Below are 27,272 nucleotides of genomic sequence, written 5' to 3'. Positions count from 1 at the left end.
ATAAACAAGGTTGAGCACCGAAGAATTGATGCTTTTGAACTGTGGTGTTGGAGAAAACTCTTGAGAGTCCCTTGGACAACATGGAGATCAAACCAGTCAATCCTAAAGGAAATCAGTCCTGAACATTCATTGGAAGGACTGATGCTTAAGCTGAAGCTCCAGTATTTGGGCCACCTGATGTGAAGAACTGACTCATTAGAAAAGACCCTGATGCTGGGAAAGATTGAAGGCAGGAGGAGAAGGGGATGACAGAGGACGAGATGGTTGGATGGCATCACCTAATGGGCATGAGTTTGAGCAAGCTCTGGGAGGTAGTGAAGGGTAGGGAAGCCTGGTGTGCTGCAATCCATGGGGTCTCAAAGAGTCAGACATGACTGAGGCACTGAACAGCAACAACAGAGATTTCAGAATTGCAGTCTCGGTGTACCTATTGTGATACAGTTTGGAGTTGGCCACACTCCACAGCTGGCCAGGAAAGTCAGTGCATTTATTGGGAAAAGCTTTTGCATCAGCCATTAAAGACCCGACATCAAACTTTTCCCAACATGAAGGGTTATTAGAAGTTTTGAAAAACAGAAAGTGAGTCATGATGCAGGCTTCTCATATTCTACTCAATCCTAAAATCTCATATTCTGGTCAATTCTAAAATTTACCCTTCTTCTGTAGTAATAGAATCCTGACCTTTTGTTTTTAGCTAGGCACACTGATGCGTGGAATAGACTATTTCCCAGCTATGTGACTAAGTTCTAGCAAAAAGATAAAAACAGCAGCATTATGTGTGTGCCTAGAAAAGGCACTGACTCAACTGTAAGAGACCCCATTTTGCCATTCAGTTTCTCTTCTTCTTTTTGACCTGTATTGAAGACATGATAACTGGAGCTTTAGCATAACATTTTGGGCCATGAGGTGATCTTGATGATGGAAGCCAGCCAGGGACCTAGAATGGTACAGAAGTAGAAACTTTGGTCCTTGAGGATACTTGGAACCGCCATCTCTATATCACCTGTCTCTAGACAACTTTTACAAAAGAAAAATAAATCTCAATGTTTTTTAATCTAAGTTACTGCTGTGTTTGGGTATTTTGTATTGTGCAGAATATATTATTATATTGAGGGGAAGGAATAAATATTAAAACACTATTGAGATTTAATCACTGGTGTATAGGGTGGGGTGTATAAGAGGACTTAAACATAAAGGAGATTGAAGGGCAGTAGCATGAATGATTAAGGAATTGAGAAGATTATGTATCTACTTTTATTATATTATTGGTGAATAAACTTTTTGTGAAAATATTTCGGTGACATTTGTAAACTACTTATTAAATTATATTTTGTTGGCTATAGGGTGTGGTTAGAAGAGCTGGTAAAACTGATGGGGCAGCATAGATAATTTTTGTCTTTTCAACATTAATAGTCTTTTATATTGCTAGGTTGTTAAATGAAGTATTTATAATTTAGTAGATTTTTTTCTGGTAAATTTATTCTAATTAATGATATTTCACGTGTCTCTAAAAATTTTGGATTGACAAATATAAAAAAAAAGTTAGAAAACATTGGGTTAGCCATTTTATCTAAAATAGGTTGAGTAAAGATTATTTTGGAGCCTACACAGCAAATGTTTAAGATTTATTCAGTCTTTTACATAAAGATTATTCTAAAAAATTGTTTGTGTATTAATACTTGGGCCCTCACTTTTAAATGGTTTGTGTGACACCAAAATAATTGTTTGACATTTAGTTTAATAGCTTTGGCTAGACAAAGGTTTAGATACATAGGCTGAAAATGTGATAATCTCTCTAATACTGTTGCCTAATTTATGACTTGGTTTTATTGGGTAGTGTGGAATTACAGACCTGTCTTTAATGTAAATGTTTGCTAATTTGGTACACCTGAAGTGTCTAATGTGATGTGTTTTAATATATCTTTATTAATGAGCTTGAACATCTGTCTGTTTATATTATAATCATTTGTATCAACAGCATAATACAGTCTTAGGCACAAGAGCTTAACTTACTTGATTTGAATCCTGTGTCTTCTAGTTACTAATTATGGGACCTTGAATATGTTTCTCTGATTGATTGGGAGCATAGTGTTGTGATAAGGGCATTCTTTTATAGATAAAAGACCTTGACTCTGACCTTAGCTTATACTAGCTTTGTAAATGCTTTAAGCAAATTACTTAATAGCCATGAGCTACAGTTCCTCATCTGTAAAGGGATGGCGAATCATAATTAGAGCGTTTTTTTTTGTTGTTGAGGAATACATTGAAATAATTATATAGCACTACAGAAATATAAAACATTAAAATACTTTATCTTCACTTTTAAAAAATCAAGAATATTTTATTGTTATGATTTTTTTCCCTTGGATTTTTTATAACTGGAAATTTGTATTTGACCATTTTCATTCAACTTGCCTACTTCCCACATTTGCAGCCTCTAGCAACCATCAATCTATTCTCTATGAGTTTGGGTTTTTTTTTTTTAAGATTCTGCATGTAAGTGAGATAATACAGTATTTGTCTTTGCTTTATTTTACTTTGCCTAATGCTCTCAATTCATCCATATTGCTGCAGATGGCAAGATTTTCTTCCTTTTTTGTGATTGTATATGATTCCGTTGTGTATGTGTGTATATGTGTGTGTGCATGTATGTGTATAAAATCCGGTGTGTGTGTGTGGTTGTATACGTATGTGTGCATATATGTGTATAAAATCTGTTGTGTATGAGTGTATATATGTTTGAATGTATGTATGTATATTTTTTGAGGAACTGCTATACTGTTTTCCATAGTGGCTGCACCAATTTATACTCCTCCTAACAGTACAGGAGGGTTCCTTTTTCTCAACATCCTCACAAGCACTTGTTATTTCTTGTCTTTTTGGTAAAAACATGTGAAGTGCTGTCTTGTGGGTTTGATTTGCATTTGCTGATTAGTGGTGTTGAGCACCTCTCTATCTGTTGGCCATTTGTGTATTGTCTTTGGAGAAATGTCTATTTAGATCCTATGTCTGTTTTTAAAATGGCTTGTTTATTTTTTCTTTTGAGTTGTATATGTTCTTAATATATTTTGGATGTTAATCCCTTATGTATATATGGCTTCTGAATATTTTATAGGTCGCCTTTTTATTTTGTTGATGGTTTCCTTTGCTATGCAGAAGCTTTTTAGTTCAGTGTAGTCTCACTTGATTATTTTTGCTTTCATTGCCTTTTTCTCATTTGGTGTCAAATTAAAAAAAATCATTGCCAAGACTGATGTCAAGGAGGCGTTAAAATTTTATGGTGCAAAGTCAATGGAATTAAGGAAAGGCTGGTAACTCCTTTAATTATTGAACTAATAATTAGTTGTTGCTTTTATTTATCAAACCCATACTGCGTGCTAGCCACCATGACTAGCGCTTATATACATATCTTAGTTCAAGACAACTTTAAATATTCATTTAAACTAACAAAAGTAAATAGAGTTAATAGTCTGACTCAACCAAAATATAAAAATAATAGCTATAATTGTAATTCTTATATTATAATTTTAATTGGTTCATAATAAATGTTATTATCTAATTTACAAAGAGGTTAAATTTTGGCCACAGTCACACAGCTAGAAAGTTGAGGAAATGGGCAAAAATTGTTCTTAGTGACTCTAAAACTATTAATTCTCCAGTTATTATATTGCTAAATATTATTGAGTGTATCTCCTTGTATAGATATTTTAGTAGTAGCTTTAAGGCTTCCCTGATAGCTCAGTTGGTAAAGAATCTGCCTGCAATGCAGGAGACCCCAGTTTGATTCCTTGGTTGGGAAGATTCACTGAAGAGATAGGCTACCCACTCCAGTGTTCTTGGACTTCCCTTGTGGCTCAGCTGGTAAAGAATCTGCCCGCAATGCGGGATACCTGGGTTCAATCCCTGGGTTGGGAAGATCCCCTGGAGAAGGGAAAGGCTACCCACTCCAGTATTCTGGCCTGGAGAATTCCATGGACTGTGTAGTCCATGGGCTTGCAAACAGTCGGACACGACTGAGTGACTTTCACTTTCACACTTTAAGTATTGCATTAAAAATATATGTAACTTGTTACAATCTACTGTTGTTGAAGTTTTACCAATATGAAGTGTAGAAACTTTACCTCTAAAGTTCCTTTGCCCTCCTCTCATTTTTAATCTGATGGTCTTAAAATATCTCCTCTGTATATATTTAACACCACAACAGACAGTTACACTTTTTGCTTCACTTGTCAAACATAGTATAGAAAACTCAAGAATAGAGGTTAAGTCTATTATATTTACCCATGTTTTTGCTCTTTTTTATGCTCTTCCTTCCTTCTGGGATTTATGAGGCAAAAAGAAAACTCAGAGAACTTACCACTGTGTTGTTCCTTTTGTCCCTAGATCCTTGCAGGTCTGCCTTTGCTTGCCAAGCCTTACACAGTTATCTTATATTTTTTAATATAGTGGCCAGGGTTTTTAGCTGTTCTTAGTGGGAGGGATGGGGAGAAGTGCATGTTTTCCATCTTGGTCTGAAACTGAAAGTTACTTCATTGTACTTTCAATATATATATATATATAAAAATCGGCTATGCTGGAGTTTTACCTGGTTTTCCTGATAGTGTGCTATTTGGGAGGAAAAAGCTTGGGGCCTTTACATCTCTGGATTGAATTGTACTTGACAACTCTAGTGATAGAGTTGCCTATCACTGGGGTTAAAAAAGTACATATAAAAGAGATTCTCTAGCTTCTCTTGCAATTCTTGGAAGTGAGCAGTTTCTTAATAACAATAATAATAAAAAAATAACTATCATTGTTTTTGGTTCTGCCATTTATTGACTTTATGACTTTGGGAACGTTATTTACTCTCAATGTGCCTTAATTTCCTCCACTGTAAAATGGGGATAATAGTACTTGAAAGGTTGTTGAGAAGATTAAATGGTATCATAATTGTGAAGTAATGAGAAAAAATACCTTACATTCAGGAAGAACTATATGAATGTAGCTGTTATCTTCATTATTCTTAGAGTAATAGGCCCATATGATAGGTGTTATTACATTCATTTTAAGAATAAAAAATTCAGGCTCAGAGTAAGATGCCTTGCCTGGTTCTTTTTTGACCCAGTTCTATATAGGTATTCTTAGGATATGTACCCAGAGCTGTCTAACCTTACAGTGTGTGCTTTTCAAGGTATGATGCTATCCATCACCATCATCAAATCCCTCTGCATCCTGCATTTTCACCTAGCATTATGTGTATTTCTCTTCATACTTGACATTTTAACCCAAGCCATAACATCTCACCAATCACTGTACCATAATTTATCTAATCTTCTCTTATTTTTGGATATTAATTGTCTCTCTCTCATCCATCTGGCTCATGCATTAATGAATGCTTGCCAATATCAGTATATTATTTTTTATAATGCAGTAGTAACGATTGACCTTTAAAGGGCTTTGTGCCTTTTATATGAAGATAGAAATGTATTTTATGAAAATGTATATCCCACTAAAAATTTTCAGTAGCATAATATGTTTATTATACTTTTGAATCTCTGTTCTGTAGAAACTGCTTTAAATCAATTTGAATCTGAATTTTTGAATCTTTATTGTTATTTAGAAAGAGTTCTGTAGAAAGATTGTGCATCTTTATTCATTAGTTGTGTTGTATGAGACTTGGAATTTTTGCCATATGTCTCCTGGCCCTTATTAAATGTAATGTTGGAGGACTGTGCAGGTTATCAAGAGTTGGCTTAAATGTAAGTCTTTGATTTGAAATTATATTTGGATTTATTTCTTTCTGAGCATCTATGGTTTACATTTTCTGAATGTAAATATAGATGAATCAACATGAAATGACTTTGAAGAATTAGAGCTAAGATTCAAAGTCTTAATTTTATTTTTATTTTGCCTAGGATTTTGACTGTAGATATTAAATGAATACATGCACACTGTAATATTTGTGCATTCACTTTTTTTGTTCTACAAATATTATTATAGGGCTTGCTTTGTTTTAGACACTGTTCTAAATCCCTGCTCTTCTGATACATACCTTTTAGTATAGAAAAGAAATAAGCCAATAATTATTGTGATAGTGTAATAGAGAATAATGGGGGATGGTGGGTGCTTTTCTTTTTTTTTTTTAAAGACAAAGTATTGTAGCATTCTTATAGCGTTTTATAGTCACGCACTTTTTCTTGCTGCCCAGGATCCTGGTTTTGTTCTGCAGCCCACCCTTGGGAATAAATTCTATTAGTCTAAGCATAATGTAATCCCATTTCACTTGACAGTGGTTGAATTTTCAAGGGGTGGGTTGATTCACTCTTGGTTAATAGGATGTGCAGATTTGGGAGAGACATCTTTTAGTAGTTTCTCTCCTTTATAATGCGACTGACTAGGACAATTGTTCTTTTTCATATAATTACTTGTGGCTAAAGTTAAGATAGCCAACTTGTTAGCACAAAGAGAGCTAGGGCGAGGATGGAAGCTGATATGCCAAGTGGGAAAAATAGAAAGATGAAAAGGGTTTTTTGACTGTTTCGTGGAACAGTTGAATTAGTTCACTTTAAAACCTTTTTTTAATCAAGTAATTGATGTCCTTATTTTTAAGAAATTATTTGTTTGGCTGTGCTGGGTCTTGGTTGCTGCGTGGGCTTTTCTCTAGTTGTGGTGAGTGGGGCTCCTCTCTAGTCCCAGGGCAGGGGTTCTCTTTGCAGTGGCTTCTCTTGTTCTGGAGCATGGGCTCTGGGCTTGTGGCCTTCAGGAGTTGCGGCACATGGGTTCAGTAGTGGTGGTGCCCGGGTTTAGCTGCTCTTCAGCACGTGGGATCTTCCCAGACCAAGGATTGAATTAGTGTCTCCTGAATTGACAAGGGCGGAACCTTTACCACTGAACCATCAGGGAAGCCCTGATTTCTTAATTTTAAAGCCATTTTAAGTGGGATTTTCTCTTACTTCTGTCCTAACATGTCATAATTGATGGCATGTTGTCAGGGACGATCCCTGAAAAGAGGGGACATTTAAGTAGAGGTTTGAATTACGAAGAATAAGCCAAAGGAATTGCAGGTCAGGTAGAAGGTACAGCAAGAGTGAAGATCCCATGGTAGGTAAGAACTTTACATAGTCTGGAAACTGACAGAAGGCTGGAATACCTCGTTTCTATTGAGCAGGGAAAAGATAGTAGTAATATTTATAAGTTGCATTACAGTTTCTAAACCATTTTTACTTATTTAATGTGATCTTCACAGTTAAATGAGGATATACTATAATTACCATTTTGTATTTTGGTAAACTGCTCATATATTTAGAGCCAGTGATTTATTTGAAATAGTTGCTCTTTCTACTTTATTATGTCAGCATATGAGTATATGTTATGTCCAAAATCCCCTGGAGAAGAGTGTGGAAACCCACTCTAGTATTCTTGCCTGGAGAATCCCATGGGCAGTGGAACCTGGCAGGCTGCAGTCCGTAGGGTCACAAAGAGTCGAACACGACTGAAGTGACTCAGCACACAGCATACATATGTTATGTATGTATTTGATAACCAGATAAAATGATAAGATGTATGTTTTATTTGAATTTGTTAGTGTTACCACTTTTTGGCAGTATTGATTTGTTTAGGGCAGAAAGAACAGATGCCAAGGCCAGTTTTCTGGATCCATTTGAATAGTATAAATTAACTGCATCAGTAAACACAACCTGGTGTGTTGAATTAAGGTGAGTGACATGCTCCTGATAGAAACCATATAAATGTGATTATGTGTTTGCAGTTCATAACTAGGAAGGCTAATTTCTAAGATATTAGCTGGTTTTAGTGAATTAATAGAGTATTTTGTGCTCATGTATTCAGGATGCCTGGCATTTTAAATTCATATGTGCATATACTGTGACCTTACTGATAAGTGTACTGTGAAAGCATGATAGATAACCCTGTAAGTAATGAATAAAAATTGAATTGTGTAATCTTGGTAGTTGCTATATGAAAATATCCTTTTCTTTCCTTTCCTGTCACTCCCTCTTTTACCCCTTCCAGGCTTTCCCTTCTCTCCCTTTCTGTCTTCTCTTCCTCTCTGCCTTCTCTCCCTTCATTCCACTTATCAGTTTAGTTATTTAGGTTTCAGCTATCATTAAAGGACCGTTTTAATTTATGATTCTATTTTTACTTGCTTTTTCCTACTTCTTCCTTAAATTATTAAACAAAATGTTATTACTGCTCTTTTCACATATGTGGAGAATAGACAGTAAGAGAGATTTTAGGTAAGATCTTTACTTAATTTGAAAATGAATTAAGATCAATTGAGAAGATATTTAAGTAAATAGTTGTGGACTTGTATTAATCTGGAATTGACTTGAATTATATATATATAGGATGTTTTAAATATTTGTACTTTATAATTGATTATTAGCTTTTCTCTAAAAGTTTCATTTGATTTCCTTTTATCAACCTGAAGCCTTTAAAATATAACAGTTAAGCTTTTAACCTTTGCTACATTATAGTAGTCATTCTTTAAATTTGTTGAAAATGATTTTATTTTTCTTTTGAAGTTTTAGGTTTATTCTGTTACATTGATTTACTTTAAGAAGCACTCTGTAACAGTGATTTGCCTTTTACTCTTTCAGTTACTAAAAAAATCATTCTAAAGATGATAGCTATCTAAACCATAGTATACATTTACTATAATCTAAGGAATCATTATTATTTGAATATTTATGATCCTTTCTTGCGGATTGAGAAGAAGTTAGGTTACTAGAAGGATACAGAAAAGTTTCATTGTAGTTAGTTACTTTAGTTACTTTTGTTAGTTTCATAGTTACTTCAGCGGATTCTCATTGTCTTTGAAATGTGTAAAAAATAAAATTTTCACATTAACAATTGGATTGAAGTTGATCATGTCTATAGAATAATTACTTTTGATTTCTTTCATTAAAAGTAAGTCAGTATACTGATGATTTTGCTGAGGAAAATCTCATAGAAACTCAAAATGCAAGCACATAATTTAACCATTTACTGAATTAGCATTTTTCAGTTATTGACATTTTCAGTTATATTCACAAGACAGTTTAAATTTTGTTAAATTTTTTCTAATAGGTTTTTCAACTCTATTGAAGCATTACTTACATCAGCAAAAGGTACATACAGTAAGTGTACACTTAGATGATTTTTCTTAAATCTGTACCTTCATACAACTGTCATTCCCCTTTTTAATCAGTTGTATGCATGCTCCCTGGCAATCAGTCATCTGATTTTAGTCACTATATGTTAGTTTCTCTGTTCTAGAACTTCGTAAATGTGTATTTTTGTCCCTGGCATCTTTCAACAGGCCTATTTTTGAGATTCATCCATGTTGTTATGTAAATCAGTAGTTCCTGTTCGTTAGTCGCTCTGTTGTGTCCAACTGTTTGTGATCCCATAGGCTATAGCCTCCCCTGTCCATGGAATTCTCCAGGCAAGAATACTGAGTGAGTAGTGATTCCCTTCTCTAGGGAATCTTTCCAACCCAGGAACTGAATCCATGTCACCTGCATTGAGGGCGGATTCTTTACCATCTGAGCTACCAGGGAAGCTAGTTCCTGTTTACTGCAGAATAATATTCCTTTTATATGAACCTGTTACCTGTTGATTAGACACTTGGATTTTTTCAAAGTTTGATTCATTGATAAAGTGGCTGTGGTGTCTTCTATAAATATTTGGTGGAATTCACACATAAAGCCATGTGGACCTAGAGTTTTGTTTCTGGGAAGGTTTACTAATATACATTCATTATCTTTAAGAGATATAAGGTTTATGCCTATTCAGGTTATCTATTCTTTCTTGAATAGCAGTTGGCATTGGCAGTTTGTTCATTTTAAGAATTTTATCCATTTCGGGTCCGGTTTCATATATATATTGACCCAAAGTTGTTCATAATATTTCATTATGATCCTTTTGTAGAATCTGTAATGATGCTTTCCTTTTCATCCCTTATGTTGGCAATTTATGTCTTCTTTTTTTCCTAGATTAGTTCATCTAGAATATTATTAATTTTATTGATCTTTTCAAGGAACTAGTTTTTAGTTTCATCAGTTTTTTCTTGTATTATTTATCTGTTTTATATTTTATTGATAAAGTTTACACTGTAAAGCTTTTTTGTTGTTGTTCAGTCATTAAGTCATGTCTGACTCTTTGCCACTCCATGGACTGCAGCACGCCAGGCCTCCCTGTCCATCACCAACTCCTGGACTTTACCCAAACTCATGTCCATTGAGTTGGTGATGCCATCCAACCATCTCATCCTCTGTCACCCCCTTCTCCTCCTGCCCTCAGTCTTTCCCAGCATCAAGGTCTTTTCCAGTGAATCAACTCTTTGCATCCGGAGCCAAAGTATTGGAGCTTCAGCTTCAGTCATCTGTCCTCTCAATGAATATTCAGGGTTGATTTACTTTAGGATTAACCGGTTTTATCTTGTAGTCCAAGAGACTCTCAAGAGTCTTCTCCAGCACCACAGTTTGAAAGCATCAATTCTTGGGCTCTCACCCTTCTTTATGGTCCAAGTCTCACATCTGTATGTGGCTACTGGAAAAACCATAGCTTTGACTAGACGGACTTTTGTTGGGAAAGTGATGACTCTGCTTTTTAATATGCAGTCTATGTTTGTTATAGTTTTTCTCCAGGGAGCAGATGTCTTAATTTCGTGGCTTCAGTCACTATCTGCAGTGATTTTGAAGCCCAAGAAAATAAAGTCTTCTACTGTTTCCATTTTTTTCCCCATCTATTTCCCATGAAGTGATGGAACCAGATGCCATAATCTGAAGTTTTTTTAATATTGAGTTTTAAGCCAGCTTTTTCACTTTCCTCTTTCACTTTCATCAAGAGACTCTTTAGTTCCTCTCACTTTCTGCCGTAATGGTGGTGTCATCTGCATGTCTCAGGTTACTGATATTTCTTTAGGCAATCTTGATTCCAGCTGTGCTTCATCCAGCCCTACCTTTCTCATGATGTACTCTGCATATAAGTTAAATAAGCAGGGTGAAGCTTTTACCTATTCCACCAAACTTTCAAATGCTTGCCTACTTCTTAAAGTATAATGTAGACTTTAAAACTATATTGTTTTTTTCTGCTCATCATACATACATCTTATGAGTTTGTTGTAAACCCTATAATATTTGTCATTTTAGTTTTAAAGAATCAAATTTATTTTACTTTTGAATCAAATTTATTTTAAGAGATTAAAAATGAGAAAAAATTTCATTTATACTTACTCATACACTTATTCATTGTTTACATTCAAATTTCCATCCACAATCATTTTCTTTCAGTCTGAAAAGCACCCTTTTAAGTATATCTTGTAGTGTGTATCTGTTGGTAACAAGTTCTTTCAGCTTTTGTTTCCAGAAAATATATTTATTTTGCTTTTATCTTTTAAAAACTTTTTATTTTAGAATTACAGAAAATTTGCAAAGAAAGAGTTTTCATACATGTTTTGTCAAGGTTAGCCTAATGTTAGCATCTTACATAGTCATAGTGCATTTGTGAAAAATGGCGAATTAACAAGGTGCAATATTATTTGCTAGACTACACACTGTATTTGAATTTTACCAGTTTCTCCACGGTGTCCCTTTTCTCTTCCAAGATTTAATCCTCAATATCGTGTGTCGTTAGACTTCTCTAATCTGTGACAGTTCCTTAGTTGTTTCATTTTTTTTTTTTTTTTTATGACCTTGATAATTTTGAAGAGTATATTATGGTCAGGTATTAATATTTGATTGGATGTCTCTCAGTTTGGGGTTTTTTGGTATTTTTCCCATTTTTAGGCTGAAATTTGGGTTTGGGGGTTGAATACCACAGAGATAATGTGCCATTCTTCAGTACCAAGTAGAGTTGTTTCATCACTGTAAAAAATTTCCCTGAAACCCCTTGGTAATCAGCCCTTACTTACACCTTCTGTCCTTGGCAACAGCTAATCTAGTGTTCAATCTGTAGTTTTCTTTTTTCTGTAATATCAGATAAATGAATCACACAACATGTGTCTTTTAGTTCTATCTTCCTTCACCTAGCAAAATGTCTTTTTAAGATTCACCCATTTTGTTGAGTGGGCCAATAGTTTGTTCCTTTTTAATGCTGAGTAGTAGCCCTTTGTTTTTGATAGATTATCATTTGTTTTGATAACTGAATATTCTCATTCACTTATTGAATGCCATGGTGATTTTCTCTCCAATTTTTGTCTGTTTAGATATGAAGCTACTATAAACATTTATATATCAGTTTTTGTGGGAGTATGAGCTTTCATTTTTCTTGAGGTGATGCCTAGATGGGAGTGGGAATCCTGGGTAAGTCTATTTTTAACTTTGAAACCTTTAACTTCTTAAAGCAAACATAGGAGAAAATATATTGACCTTGGATTTTGCATTGAAGTATTAGATATAATATCTAAACCACAGTCTATTAAAAATTATATTCAATCAAAAGATTAAATTTTTGCTGCATGCAGGACACTGTTAAAATGCAAAGACAAGTTACAGACTGGTGGAAAGCAATTGAAAAGTTACATATCTGATTATAGACATGTATCAGGAATATATAAAGAACTCTTAAATCTCAAATGTAAACGATCTAATACATAAATGGACAAAACATCTCAATGGACATTTCACCAAAGAAGCTATATGGATGGAAAATAGGCAGAGGAATAGATGATCACATGCTTAGAGAAATTGAATGCAAATGAAATCTACATTGAGATACCACTACACATCTATCAGAATTGCTTTAAAAAATTGAAAATACCAAATGCTGGATAAATTGCAGAGTACAGGAACACTTATTTTTTGCTGGTAACAATTTAGGTTGTAAATTAAGGATGAAGAAGTTGCTTTGGAATACAATTTGGCATTTTCTTATAAATGCACATTTTTCATATGACCCAGCAATCTCAATCCTAGGTATTGACCCAAGTTAAATAAAAGATTACAAAAACTTGCTCTTGTGTTTGAAGGTATTGTCAGTGGATAGCAAAGGGTAATTTTGCCGTTTCTTTTTATTTCATCACTTGTAAAAGATATTGTTCTGTTTCCCACTAGCTTGTATTTTTTTCTGATAAGAAGCCCCCTGAAATTCTCTTTGTAGCACCTGTGTATTTTCCCCGTGTGACTAATCTTCTTCTCCAAATCATGGTTTTATTTGTATTTAAAAATACATTGGAAATTCTGCTTATGCCCATGACTAAGCTAGTTTTCAACATGTTACTTCAAGTTTGATGATAGGTTTTGTTTTGAGAAGTCCTTTTTCGAACTGAAAGCCAAAATCGGGGGAATGCCTGTACATTTCCAACTGGCCCCAGAGGGATTAATGTAAATTGTTTTCTTGCTAATGATGATGAGGGACTTTAAAGTTTTAGCAGCTGGCCAGATTTTAGTTCACGATGATAGTTACTTTAAGATGACATGACTGTGCTGAAAGCTGTTAAACACTGTAGTACCTGAAGATAAGTGCTGTTAACAGTGGCTGCTTGAAAAATTTACTTTTTTTTAAAGTCAAGCTTTCCAGTTTTTTTCTTTCTGTATAATTTTCTCTTTGAGTAATTTTTTAAAAAATTGACATATAATGTTGTATTAGTTTTAGGTATACAACATAATGATTTGATACATGTATATTGTGAAATGATTACTGTATGAAATCTGGTTAACATCTGTCACCATATATAGTTACAGTATTTTTCTTGTGATGAAGATATTTTCTGTCCGTCTTCAAATTCACTTAACTTTTCCTCTGCAGTATCTCATATGCTCTTAATCATTACCAGAGAATTTTTTTAAATTTCTAGATTTTAATAAAATTTATAGATGTTGCCTTTTTGTTAGTTCTTATTTCTTTTATCAATGTATTCATTTTCTAAAATTTAAATCCTAGCATATATTTTTAGTAATCGTTTTAGGGTCCTTATCTGCTGTTACCATCACTTTGTCTTCTGGGTCTGTTTTAAATTGACTGATTTTCTTCTTGGTTGTGGGCCACATTTTCCTTCTTTTTGGCCTCACAGAAAAAAATACACATTTCTGGAAAAGTAATTCATAATTTCTTCAACCATGTTTCTATTGATGAGCAATCATGTTATTTCCAGTTTAAAATTGTTGCAAACAATGTTTTAATGAATACCCTTCTGCTGTGTTTTGCTCACATGTTAAAATGCATCTTAGTATAAATTTCTGCTAGTGGAGTTTCTCATCAAAGGACACGTTTGTGCAAATATTTGATGTATTATGCCATATTGCCCTTTGCATAGGGTATACATATTTTATATTAGTTAAATAAGTACTGAATTATTTTTAAGCTTAGAAGAAAATCCTCTAATGAACATGATTCATGGCAGAACACTCCAGGCTCCTAGAGATTTGGTTCTGTAGCACGCTGTCACAGATTCATCTTTTGACCTTAACCTTGTTAAAGCCACTTGAATATAACTCTTGGAAACTTTCACATAGTCAGATACCAATAGAAGTAGCTGTTGTGGCCGTTTTCTTATATTGAATATGCGTGTGTGCTAAGTTGCTTCAGTCGTGTCTGACTCTTTGCAACCCTCTGGACTATAACCCGCCAAACTCCTCTGTCAATGGGATTCTCCAGACAAGAATACTGGAGTGGGTTGCTATTTCCTTCTCCAGATACGCTGAGTATAAGAAAAGTTAATTTGATAGTGTTGTAATAGTACTACATTTTGTTGTTGTTCCTTCTAATGGAATGGTTACACTATTTTTAAGAAATTAATTAGGTGGTATTGTGTATATTCAGTTTTTACTGAATTAATCAGAATATTAATTGCTGCAAGAAGAGGCTTTTGAGGAGACTTGTTTTAGTGACGTTACTGCCCTTGTGATTCGAATCCACTAGAATATTATCCTCGAGGGTAGAGATTTTTTTTGTCTGTCTTGTTATTACAGAAACTTAAAACTCCTAAGGTAGTGAATTACTGCTACCTTATTTTTGGTTTGGGGCTTGAAGTGCTGGAGTGTTTGCTCTTTTTTTCTAGTCACCGCCGTAGCCTGTAACAGCTTTTTGAATACCTGCATCACAGGTGATCTCTCTCCATGTTTTTTGTAATTTTTGGTTAGTTGCTGGATAGTGTGAACTTTATATCTTTAAGTGTCTGTATTTTATTGTATTTCTTTAAAGAACATTGAATTTTATTTTTATAGTCATTTATTTCCTTTTGGATCACTTTGAGCTTGCTTTTACAGCTTGTTTTTAAGTTTTATTGTGAATCTTGTTAGCATGGCCTTTATTCTGTGGCTGGAATCATTAGACTTGTCTCGAGCAGATCTGGGCTACAGCCCTTGAGCTAAGAATGGACTTTACATTTTTAAACAGTTGTAAAGAAACGAGAATAAAAGGTAAGAATATGTGGTAGAGACTGTATGTGTCCCACATAGTCTGAGATATTTACTGTCTTGCCCTTTACAGAAAACATTTTCTGATCTTTGATCTAAGACTTGCTTAACCCTAACTTATAAAATGTTTTATTTCTTGGCTTTCTACTGAATAGCCCAGGTTTTCTGTGATATTTTCATTCTGTTTGGTTGGAAGTCATATGTTTCCCCTTTGTAAAATCTCTGAAAAATGTACAGCTTTCAGCTACACATTTAATTTTTCTTTCCTTGGTATTCTTTGCAAGTCTTATGAGGCCTTACTATGCATGTAGAATTTAGTATCTAGCCGGATACTCTAAGGATCACCTCTGCACATTTGTGGAGCCTTTTCTCTGGGTAGCTGTCTTCACTTTGGTACACTGGCTCACAGATTCCAGCCACCTTACATTCCCTTAACTTTTTTATTTATTTTAAAATAAGATAATGTTTTAATACAATATATTTTTTTTTAATACAATATATTTTTTAACCAAAGTTAAGTTTTAAAAAAATGAGTTGACCATGTATTTCTGAGTTTATTTCTGGACTCTCTATTCTGTCCCATTGGTGTCTGTTTTCATGCTGGTATCATACTGTTTTTGTTTTAACTTTTCATTTTATGTATGGCTGAGTCACTCTGTTGTGCACCTGAAACTATTAAAACATTGTTAATTGGCTATACTCTCTAAACTTTTTTTGTTTCTTATCTTCTCACCTCAAGAAGATAGCTGTGCTTTCCTTGAGTTATCCATTTTTGTCCTGGTGTTCAATAAAGTTTAGTTAGAAACCTGCAGTGAACATAGGGCTTAACATTTGGTTGTTGACCTTCTCTCAGGCAGTACAGTCTTGTCTGACCTTTGCCCAATGTCTGAAAACTGTTTTCCTAAATTTTTTTCTTTTTCTTTTAGTTTTCTAGTTGTTTATATGTGAGGACAAATCTATATTCTTTCATGGTTAGAAGTGGAAGTCTGTTTCAATTCAGTTCAGTTGCTTAGTCGTGTCCGACTCTTTGTGACTCCATGGACCGCAGCACGCCAGGCCTCCCTGTCCATCACCAACTCCCAGAGCTTACTCAAGCTCACGTCCATCTCATCCTCTGTCATCCCCTTCTCCTCTCGCCCTCAATCTTTCCCAGCATCCGGGCATTTTCCAATGAATCAGTTCTTCACATCAGGTGGCCAAAATATTGGAGTTTCAGTTTCAGCATCAGTTCTTCCAATGAACACCCAGGACTGATCTCCTTTAGGATGGACTGGTTGGATCTCCTTGCAGTCCAAGGAACTCCAAGAGTCTTCTCCAACACCACAGTTCAAAAGCATCAATTCTCCGGTGCTCTGCTTTCTTTGTAGTCCAACTCTCACATCAACCATAGCTTTGACTAGACAGACCTTTGTTGGCATAGGAATGTCTCTGCTTTTTAATTTGCTGTCTAGGTTGGTCATAACTTTTCTTCCAAGGAGCGAGTGTCTTTTAAGAAGTCTGTTTAGTAAACATTGATAGAAATGCTTTTAGACTTTTGATATATTATAAACTAATAATTATACTTTTGTCAAATATCTTATATGTTGTAAACTGAATTTAATTTTTATAGTATTTGTAAGAGTTATTAGCAGGATATTAAGAAAACTGTGATTAAGATTCAGTTCTGTCCTGCATCTTGGATGCCTACTCTGTGTCTCAGACTTTGTACATCTTGCTGGGGACAGAAAAAGTAACACGTGAATTGAAGGCCAGGTACTCAATCTGGCAGGGAGAGTAGACCTATGTATTGTCTATTGCTGCGTGACAGATTACCCTAAGACTAAGTGGCTTAAAAAACTTAATCTCTTGGCCAGGAATCTGGCCATGGCTTTAGCTGGATCTTCTGGCTCAGGATCTTTCAAAAACCTGAAATTAAAATGTCAATCAAGCTGCAGTGGTATCAAGGCTTGACTGGTGGAGGATCCATTTCCAAGTTCACTCACATGGTTGTTGGCAGGAATCAGTTCCTTTTCACACGGGCAGCTCACAGTGTGGTAGCTTTATCTCTTTTTTTTTTTTTTTCCCCTTCATTTATTTATTTATTTATTTTCTGATTTTATTTTATTTTATTTATTTATTTTTTAATTAGTTGGAGGCTAATTACTTCACAGCATTTCAGTGGGTTTTGTCATACATTGATATGAATCAGCCATGGATTTACATGTATTCCCCATCCCGATCCCCCTTCCCACCTCCCTCTCCACCCGATTCCTCTGGGTCTTCCCAGTGCACCAGGCCCGAGCACTTGTCTCATGCATCCCACCTGGGCTGGTGATCTGTTTCACCATAGATAGTATACATGCTGTTCTTTTGAAATATCCCACCCTCACCTTCTCCCACAGAGTTCAAAAGTCTGTTCTGTATTTCTGTGTCTCTTTTTCTGTTTTGCATAAAGGGTTGTCTTTACCATCTTTCTAAATTCCATATATATGTGTTAGTATGCTGTAATGTTCTTTATCTTTCTGGCTTACTTCACTCTGTATAAGGGGCTCCAGTTTCATCCATCTCATTAGGACTGATTCAAATGAATTCTTTTTAACAGCTGAGTAATATTCCATGGTGTATATGTACCACAGCTTCCTTATCCATTCATCTGCTGATGGGCATCTAGGTTGCTTCCATGTCCTGGCTATTATAAACAGTGCTGCGATGAACATTGGGGTGCACGTGTCTCTTTCAGATCTGGTTTCCTCAGTGTGTATGCCCAGCAGTGGGATTGCTGGGTCATATGGCAGTTCTATTTCCAGTTTTTTAAGAAATCTCCACACTGGTACCATTACACGCCAGTCAGGATGGCTGCTATCCAAAAGTCTACAAGCAATAAATGCTGGAGAGGGTGTGGAGAAAAGGGAACCCTCTTACACTGTTGGTGGGAATGCAAACTAGTACAGCCGCTATGGAAAACAGTGTGGAGATTTCTTATAACCTTATCTCAGAAGTGAAATTCAGTCATTTTCTCTGTATTCCATTTAAGAACTAAGTCTTTAGGTCCTGCCCACACTCAGAAGGAGATTACACAAAGATATGGTTATAGGACAGGAGGATTGTTAGTAGCCATTTTAGACATTGCCTTAATAACACATGGTATATAAATTGCATAAAATATTATAATTGTGTCTATAAAATAATGTTTTATTTTATAAAGGAATAAAGTTTCAGAAGGAAGCCTGACACATTTTGTTCCATTTACTATTTTGCAGATGAAGGGTAGTGTGTGAATCTCAAACAGAAATGAATTCATAAATACTTGACAAGAAAACAACCCACTCAAAGAAGAAATCTCAGCAAATACTGTTTATAAATTTTATTCAGAAATTAGCTTATGTAGTTAATGTTGAAATATTTTTGCTAATAAATTTGAAATATTTTCACTAATAAATTCATCCACAAATAAACTGAGTGGCTTTCATATCAAAGGTTGTACATACTTCCTTCAGCTATCCCATTGTCTTTGCAGAGTGAATCTTCTAGATGAGGAAAATTAAGACATAGAGAATTATTTTTAATGGCTGAAAGGTAGCCATAAGATTGCTGATCTTATTGGCTTTTTAGACCAGTTTATTTTAATACTTAAGGGGTGTCTTGTAAAGTATATGTTAATAATAATAAACCCTAACGTTGTTGAATGATTTTATTTTCCTTATAATGGCACTATCCTCTGCATTCGACATTTGTATTTGCTTTCTGGAGCATAAAATGCAGTTGAGGTTGATGTGCTCAGATTTTGTATCATGTATCATAGAGGCACATACCATTATGACATTGTCACTCACTCATTCATTTATTTATTAAAAAATATCTGTAACTAAGTTTTAAATACTGTACTTTGGATATGTCAGTGAACATGGATAAAAATCATTAAGTTAACATTTTGGTTGGTATGGTTAAAAAATAAACAATAAACATGATAGGTAAGTAAGTACACATTCATTATAGATAAGAAAAAAGTTATATATGTGCTCTTTTAAACCATACTAAGGAAAATTACATAGAAAGCTACTTGGTTTTCAGCTTATTTTTGTTGACCACTTTTTAAAATATTGGTTAAAACAGCAAACTTTGGGGAAATATTCTCTAAAGACAGAATTAAAATCATGCTATTAATTAAGAAATGACCATGTTTTGCTCCTACAATAATTTCTTGCTTTTCATATGCAATATCAACATTACTGTAAAGTACAGTAATTTAGTGGGCTTCCAAGGTGGCTCAGCAGTAAAGAATCTGCCTGCCGATGCAGGAGGTGCCGCAGACGCAGATTCGATCCTTGGGTCAGAAATATTCCCTGGAGGAGGAAATGGCAAACCACTCCAGTATTCTTGCCTGGAAAATTCCATGGATAGAGGATCCTGGTGGACTATATTCCATGGGGTCACAAAGAGTCGGACACGACTGAGCAACTGAGCACAATTTCTCCTCTTCCACGTAGTAATTTAATATCGTAAATATTTTTGATGGCATATAAAATCCCAAAGCACTTGGTATGGCAGAATTTATGTTTCCGTGAACTTGTTACTGTTCAAATTATTTTATACTTTTGCTGGCTTTTAATATTTATGATAATTGTTATAATTTTAAGTAAAATGTTACAGCACATCTTTTATTATTTGTTATTGAGGTGATTCTTATTTAGAAAACTCTATACTTTTGTTTATCACATTTGTCTTTCTAGGTTAGCTTTTTCTATGAAGGGTAAGATTTAACACTTTTAAAGTCTTATTGGTATAGCTTAGGATTGAGTAGAATGTATTATAGGTTCAACATATGGTAATACAGCATTTTACAGTGGTGCATGTATTGTCAGACAGTATTATTAACCCAAACATTAATACTTCTTTTGTCAACTTACTGAATTAAATACACCCCTTAGGCCATTAGGGTGGATTTTTTAATTGAGATTTGGGGTTCAAAAGGACAAGAATTGTAGTCATGTTCTTTAGTTGTTGAAACCATTTCTTCAACTTTTCTGTCTAGTCTTTCATAACTATTTAATTAATGGTTAAGCACACATCATATTGTTTTGTATATAGAAACTATTTCTTTTCTCTCTTCTCTTTTACAAGCACCTCTGTGCCTGGAAATAAGACTTTTCTTACATAGCTCTGGAATTATCAAATGGTATTAAAGTTATATCTTTGCCTACAGATTTTTTCCTTGGGGAGAAAATTGTTTTGTTTCCAAAAAATTCAAAGCTTAATGATGTAGAAGTGACAAATGAAACCAATAACCTAGCCTGAGAAAGCATATCCATTTTGTAGTGTAAGATGCACAGTAACTAAAATTTAATGGGTGTTAGACTTCTGTTGCAATTGTTGATATTTTATTTTGTTATTTTTTTTTCTTTAAAATCAATTGTTGATATTTTAAAATAAATTTGAGGAAGGAATAATCTACCATAATCCATATGAATCTTTGCTTATGATGTTTGGAGTGGTTGCCAGCTGTGTAATGGCTGTGATAACCTTTACTTAGCTAATCTACCTGTCACCTGCAGAGTGAAATGGTGTGATGACAGCTGAGCAGTGAGAAGGGGGTGGAGTTGAAATTGTGTAGAAATGAATTCACTCATACAGAAAACATGTTTCAGTTTGAGATAATGGAAATATTAGCCCAGAATATGTAGTTGAGTACATTTTGTTTGGTTTTGAGTGGGTTTTCAATGGTACAATCTTTTAATCTTAGTATATGTGCTATATTGCACAGTGATGTTATAAGGAAAAGTAATAATGGGGTATGGAGCACCTTCAGTCTTAGTGCTAATTAATTTATGTTGTAGAGACTTGATTTAATATGGAGATGTAAAAGCTTTTCCTTTTTCTCTTGTTACATTATTTGCCAGCCTGTTGGCCACTTAAAACCAATATATTTCTTTTAACTCCATGAATCTCAGCTTATGCTATTTCACACATCCTAAATAATTTAAATACATTTCTTTCTCTTTCTACAGCATGTAGAGTCCATGAAGCACAGGAAAATAAAACTTCCTACTCATATCACCAGGAGGATCTCTTGAAAAGAGTCACCATAGGACTACAGGAGAGACTAATTTGTCTGAAGCATCATGTGCTGAAACAACAGAAGGCTACAACCTTTGCACTGGTTAGAAACGGAGTGATGATGTTAATTCTTTGAGCTCCAGGACCCCAGGAGAGTGAGTTGAAACTCTGAAAATGCGGCCATGGACTGGTTCCTGGCGTTGGATCATGCTCATTCTTTTTGCCTGGGGGACCTTGCTGTTTTACATAGGTGGTCACTTGGTACGAGATAATGACCACCCTGATCACTCTAGCCGAGAACTGTCCAAGATTTTGGCAAAGCTTGAACGCTTAAAACAGCAAAATGAAGACTTGAGGCGAATGGCTGAATCTCTCCGGTAGGTTCTAAGAAACTGAGGGAAGAATGGTGAAATATTGTACTTTGTTTTTAGGTGCAGGGCTTCAGTCAGCTATTAAAAAAATACTTAATGATTTCTATAAACTGCTATTTTTGCAAAAATTTAAATATCTTAGTAAAGTACTTTTTGTACTGCTTCTCTATGTAGTTAACATAGAGAGTTACTCTCGTAGATCTTGTTTTACATATGAATTTTAGTATAGAAAAACTGTGCTATTCAATTTATATACTTATATTTTGTTTCAAATTATCTTCAGCATTTTGATAGTTTTAATAAATTAAACTTTGTATGATTTGAATTAGTCCATATTAAAATTTTCATCATGGACTATAATAAACACGTTATAATAATTGAGAGACTAATTTAGTCTAACTGTAACTTAAGAAATGAAAAAAATTCATTCTTAAAACAGCTGTATCTGGAATCTAGAGATTTATTCTAATTGCTACTTCTAGTTTATTAAAAAATGTGACAAATATCAGTTAGAAGTCATCAACTTTTGGGAAAAACAAAGTTCTGTATTTTGGGGAGCAAGTGAACATAGTGTTAAATAGATAATCTCTATATTTGTTTTCAAAGTTATTGAATTTAGAAGTTCTTTAGTATCTTCTCATTCCTCATACTTATTGAGGGTGATTGTATATTTAGTGCTTGCTGTTTCTCCAGATAGCAGTTGAAGATTTGAGTAGATGAAAAAGTGAGACTCATCTACAGGTGGTAATTGACTCTAAGGGAAATAGTGTAGAGAAAAAGAATACAAAATCATTTCTTTTTTAAGAAACAAATGAACTGAGGAGTTGAAAGTGGAAGCTTCTGTTGTGCATGGAGCCTTCAGAGTAGTTGGAGAAGGAGGACTGGAGAGAGCGATGCTGTGGAGGCTGAGGAGCCTTCTACATTTCTACATTCTATGAAGAAATGTAGGTGTCAGCATCATCCACCCCTGGTGCTTCCCTGCCCTCACTGCCCTTCACTCTTTATTTAGAACTCAGTTCTTCCCTTTTTGTTTAGTTTCATAACTTTTCTTCACCCTGATATTATTTTTGACCTCTTTATGTTCTTTGGAAAGCTGGGATATGTGTTAAATGAGTTTTACAACAATGAATGAAACATCATCCCTATCATTTGTAGGAGTAGTACCCATCAGCAAAGTACAAAGTAATCAGGAATTAGAAAGCGGACATATTCCTTTTTGAAAGTTGTGTATCATTTCATTTCCTTGTTGAGAAGAGCCAGGGAAGGTCCTGGAAAAGGATGGTCTTTGAGTAGAGTCTTACTCGTTTGTTACGGGAACCAAAGATCAATAATTAGAAGTTAGTGATAATAGCTGTCATTTGTTGAGGGTTTGTTTCATGCCACGTACTGTGCCAAGGACTTTATATGGCTTATCTCATTGAATTCCACAACTTTTTGATGGGATGCTGGTTCTGATTTTATAACCATTTTACAGATAAGGAATCAACAGAACATTAAGTGATTTAATTTTTCCCAGGATCACAGTTTTCACAAATGATGGCACTTACTTTGAATCCTGGCAGTTTGAGTGGAAAGCCAGGGAACTGGTGAATTGTTTTGCCTCTCTGAATAGAGTGGCTTCCTTTGTGGCTCAGCTGGTAAAGAATCCGCCTGCAATGCAGGAAACCTGGGTTCGATCCCTGGGTTGGGAAGATACCCTGGGGAAGGGAACAGCTACCCATTCCAGTATTCTGGCCTAGAGAATTCCATGGACTAACTGAGTGACTTTCACTTTTCACTCTTGAGTAGAAACCAGTGAGAAGTAAATGATTCAGAAATCTCAAACATCTCATGTAGCAGATCAGCAAGAGTAGTTAATTTTGGAGAATCCTTGTAGTAAGATCTTATTCTACATTTTAGGAATTTTGCTCCTTGGAAAAAGAGTTGCCTCTTAATTTAGGCTTATAAAAAATTGCTAACTTTCCCCCTAATTTCAACTTAAATACTGATACTTCAGTTGGCTTATTTCTAACTGCCAGGCATTAGGTTGGCCAAAAAGTTCATTAAGGATTTTCTTTAAGATGTCATGGAAAAATCCTGAATGAACTTTTTGGCCAGTCCAGTATTTGTTTCTATTGCATGAAGGAAAACTTGCTTTAATATGAGTTATTCCTTCTGCAAAATAATCTTTTGTGTTTCTTAAGTCACTTTCTTTGTAGTCTTTCATGTTGCTGAAGAATTAAGTGCTCAGCTTCCCAAATGTAGAGACAACTTCTAAGAGTGTAGATATTTAATATGTCATGTTATAGCATATATACAATCTGAAAGCACAGATGAAGCAAATGAGCCTGTATACACACACACACACACACACAAATAATTTCAAGAAAATATGTAATTAATTAGGGAAGAAAACTTCCTCAGGCCTTTCCATCAACTTTATTGGTAGGACCATTTGTGTTTTCTCCAAAGAGATTTTATTTTAAAGTCCCTGATATCAAAGGAAGAGCAGTAGAGGTGCTGGTGGCATTGGTTCCTTTTTCTCCCTTTATTGTAATATTTCATACTCAGTTTTCTTTGTCTTTTTTTTATAAGAAAATATGTTCAGAAGGTAGACTATGTAGAATTAATTCAAATGTCTATAAAGCTAGATTGTTTTTTTGAGATACAGTATGTGGATTGGAATTAGAAAGTAACCCAGAAGCCTGCATGTGTGCGTGCTCAGTTGTGTCAGACTCTTTGCAACCCTATGGACTATATAGCCCACCAGGCTCCTTTGTCCATGGGATTATTCCTGGAAGAATACTGGAATAGGTTGCCGTTTCCTCCTCCAGGGGATCTTCCTGACCCAGGTATCAAATCTGCATCTCCTGTGTCTCCTGCATTGGCAGGAAAATGGAAGCACCTAATTCAGTTGTCTTGTAAAGTTAGATTATTTCTTTGAGATATGGTATATGGCTTGAAATTGGAAAGTAAGTCGGAAGTCTGAAACTGCAATTTTTAAACGTTCAGGACAGTCATTTTTTAAAAGCAGTTACCCAACCCTCTAGCTTGTGTTTGCTAATCTTGTTGATAGGACTACAAACGTAGGGAAATAATTTGCAGATCATCACTCTAAGGGATACGAATGTTTTAGATCAACACGGGGAGGTTGCTGTATGTTGTTGTTTTTCAGTCACTAAGTCTTATATCTGACTCTTTGCAATACCATGGACTGCAGCATGCCAGGCTCTTCAGTCTTCCACTGTCTCTCAGGGTTTGCTCAAATTCATGTCCATTGAATCAGTAATGCTGTCCAACCATCTCATTTTCTGCCACCTGCTTCTCCTGTTGCCTTCAGTCTTTCCCAGCATCAGGGTCTTTTTCAATGAGTTGGTTCTTCGCCTCAGGTAGCCAAAGTATTAAAACTTCATGTTCAGCATCAGTCCTTCCAATGGATATTCAGGGTTTATTTCCTTTAGGATTGACTGATTTTGATCCCCTTGCAGTCCAAGGGACTCTCAAGAGTCTTCTCCAATACCACAGTTCAAAAGCATCATGCTGTGTGTATCTCTGTGTGTGTCTATATGTATATTTAATTCTGAATTGTTGATGAATAATTTCTATATGGTAAAATTCACTCCTTTTAGCATAAATGTCTATGAATTTTGACAAATCCTTACAGTCATGTAACCAGCACCACAGTCAAATTATAGAAGAATTCTGTCTCGCTCCAGAATTCTGTTGTTCCCTTTTGTAGTTAAAATTATATTCTACCTTCTGTCCCTGGCATCTACTGATCTATTTTCTATTCTGTGTTTCTTTTCTGTTCCAAAATGTCATACAACTAGAATCATGCAATAGATAGCCTTTAAGTCTTTTTTTTTTTTCTTTAATTTAACATGATATATTTGAGATTCATCAGTGCTACTTTGTGTATTGGTAGTTCATTTTTGAGCAGTATTTCATAGTGTGTTTGTGTCAATGTTGTTGTTGTCTTTAAATGCATTCGCCGGTTGAAAGATGTTAATATTTCCATTTTGGGGGCTATTATGAACGAAGCTGTTAAAAGCATTTATCCTGAGTTTCTGTGTGTGAGTTTTTATTTCCCTTGGGTAAATACCTAGGAGTGGAATTGCTGGGTCATGTGTAAGTGCATTTTAACTTTATATAAGAGGCTACCCAGATGTTTTCCAGAGCACTTGAACTATTTTCCATTTCCACCAGCAGTGCTTGAGAGTTACAGCTCTCACCTTTGCTAGCACATGCTGTTGCCAGGTGTTTTTACTTTAGCTGTTTTAATAGATCTGTGGTGTCATCTAATTATAGTTTCAGTTTGCATGTCTGTAATGATTAATGATGGTGAGCATTTTTTTATGTGCTTATTTGCTATTCATATATTTGCTTTGGTGAAGTATCTACTCAGATTTGTTGCTTATTTACAAATTGAGTTATTTATTTTCTTATTGAATTCTTTTTAAAAACTGGGGTTTCATATATAACAAAATGTATATATATATATACACACACACACATAGATATAAAATAAAAACAGAGTAGCATAAACCAATAAACATTTATTTGCTTCTGATTATTCAATTTCAGTTGGCCTCAGCTGGACTGTTTTTCTAATTATATCTGGGATCACTGATATGGTTGCAGCCATCTAGTGGCTCCATTGTGATTGGGCAGTCTGATGACTTCACACATATTTGGTGATTAAGGGGCCATCAGCTTGTTCCTCTCTATCTGGCTTCTCTAGAAGGATATCCCAGGTTTCTCACCTTGCAGTGTTCTAAGAGGGCAAAAGTAGAAACTGCAAATCCTCCTGAGGCCAAGCATGAAAAGTTACACAGTATCAGTACTGCCACATTCTGTTAATCTTTGCAAGTCAAAGGGACTTTCCACATATAGGGAATGGAAGTAGGAACTGCAAAGAATTTGTAGCCATTTTGACCCACAGTTCTCATCTCTAGACATAACCTTGAATAGACAAGGTCATATTATAGTGGTTTTGAACAGCAAGAATTTAGTGTAGGCTTGGTTGATAGATAATAGGAAATCATAATTGGGTTTTCAGCAGAAGAGTGACACTATGAAAATGGTTGAGGAAGATTTATATTTTCAGGTGGATTTGGCCATGTATTTGACTAGAGTGAAATTAACTGGGAAATACAGTATTAATTTAGACATGAGGTGTTGCTGACCTTAATTAATGATTAAATTGCATGGCTTTGGTACCAAAAGTACATCTGCTTATTTTTCCATGTTTCCTTCATGCTTTTATTTGGGTTTCCCCAAACATCCTTTTCTTACTTGTTGATTGCCAGCATCTTGAGTATACATGTAATATCTTTCTTTAAAAGCTTAGAAGTCATCACTTTTTTAGCATGCCACCCTGCAGGAATGCCTTTTCAAATTTCATATTTGTTTTGTCTCAACTTTTACTAATGTGAAGTTGCTATCAGTTCACACAATCTTTGCTGCTTATTCTTAGGGTTTGAACCTGCCATTCTGCCTCTCAGAGTAGAAATTAGCAGAAAACACCTGGAAAATTACTGAAACTTGTTCT

At 34.9% G+C, this 27,272-nt stretch overlaps 1 protein-coding gene across 9 annotated transcripts in view; it reads left to right on the top strand.

Moving 5' to 3' along the window:
* The window catches only part of FUT8 (fucosyltransferase 8), a 306,584-nt gene that overhangs the window by 118,763 nt on the left and 160,549 nt on the right, over nucleotides 1-27,272 (top strand). For 5 of the 9 annotated variants that reach the window (XM_061156864.1, XM_061156858.1, XM_061156861.1 and 2 more), the window contains one exon: nucleotides 21,323-21,748. In XM_061156864.1, coding sequence (XP_061012847.1) covers nucleotides 21,546-21,748 — 203 coding nt within the window. In that variant the 5' untranslated portion in view covers nucleotides 21,323-21,545. Of the gene's footprint in view, nucleotides 1-9,066; nucleotides 9,117-12,187; nucleotides 12,285-21,322; nucleotides 21,749-27,272 lie in introns of those variants that run through there. The other 4 variants (XM_061156859.1, XM_061156863.1, XM_061156860.1 and 1 more) reach the window with 4 other exon arrangements.

This window comes from Dama dama, chromosome 12 (assembly GCF_033118175.1).
Source record: "Dama dama isolate Ldn47 chromosome 12, ASM3311817v1, whole genome shotgun sequence".
In the NCBI taxonomy this organism is placed as follows: Eukaryota; Metazoa; Chordata; class Mammalia; order Artiodactyla; family Cervidae; genus Dama; species Dama dama.
The sequence above is the reverse complement of the archived record's forward strand: the minus strand, read 5'-3'. Positions and strand labels throughout refer to the sequence as shown.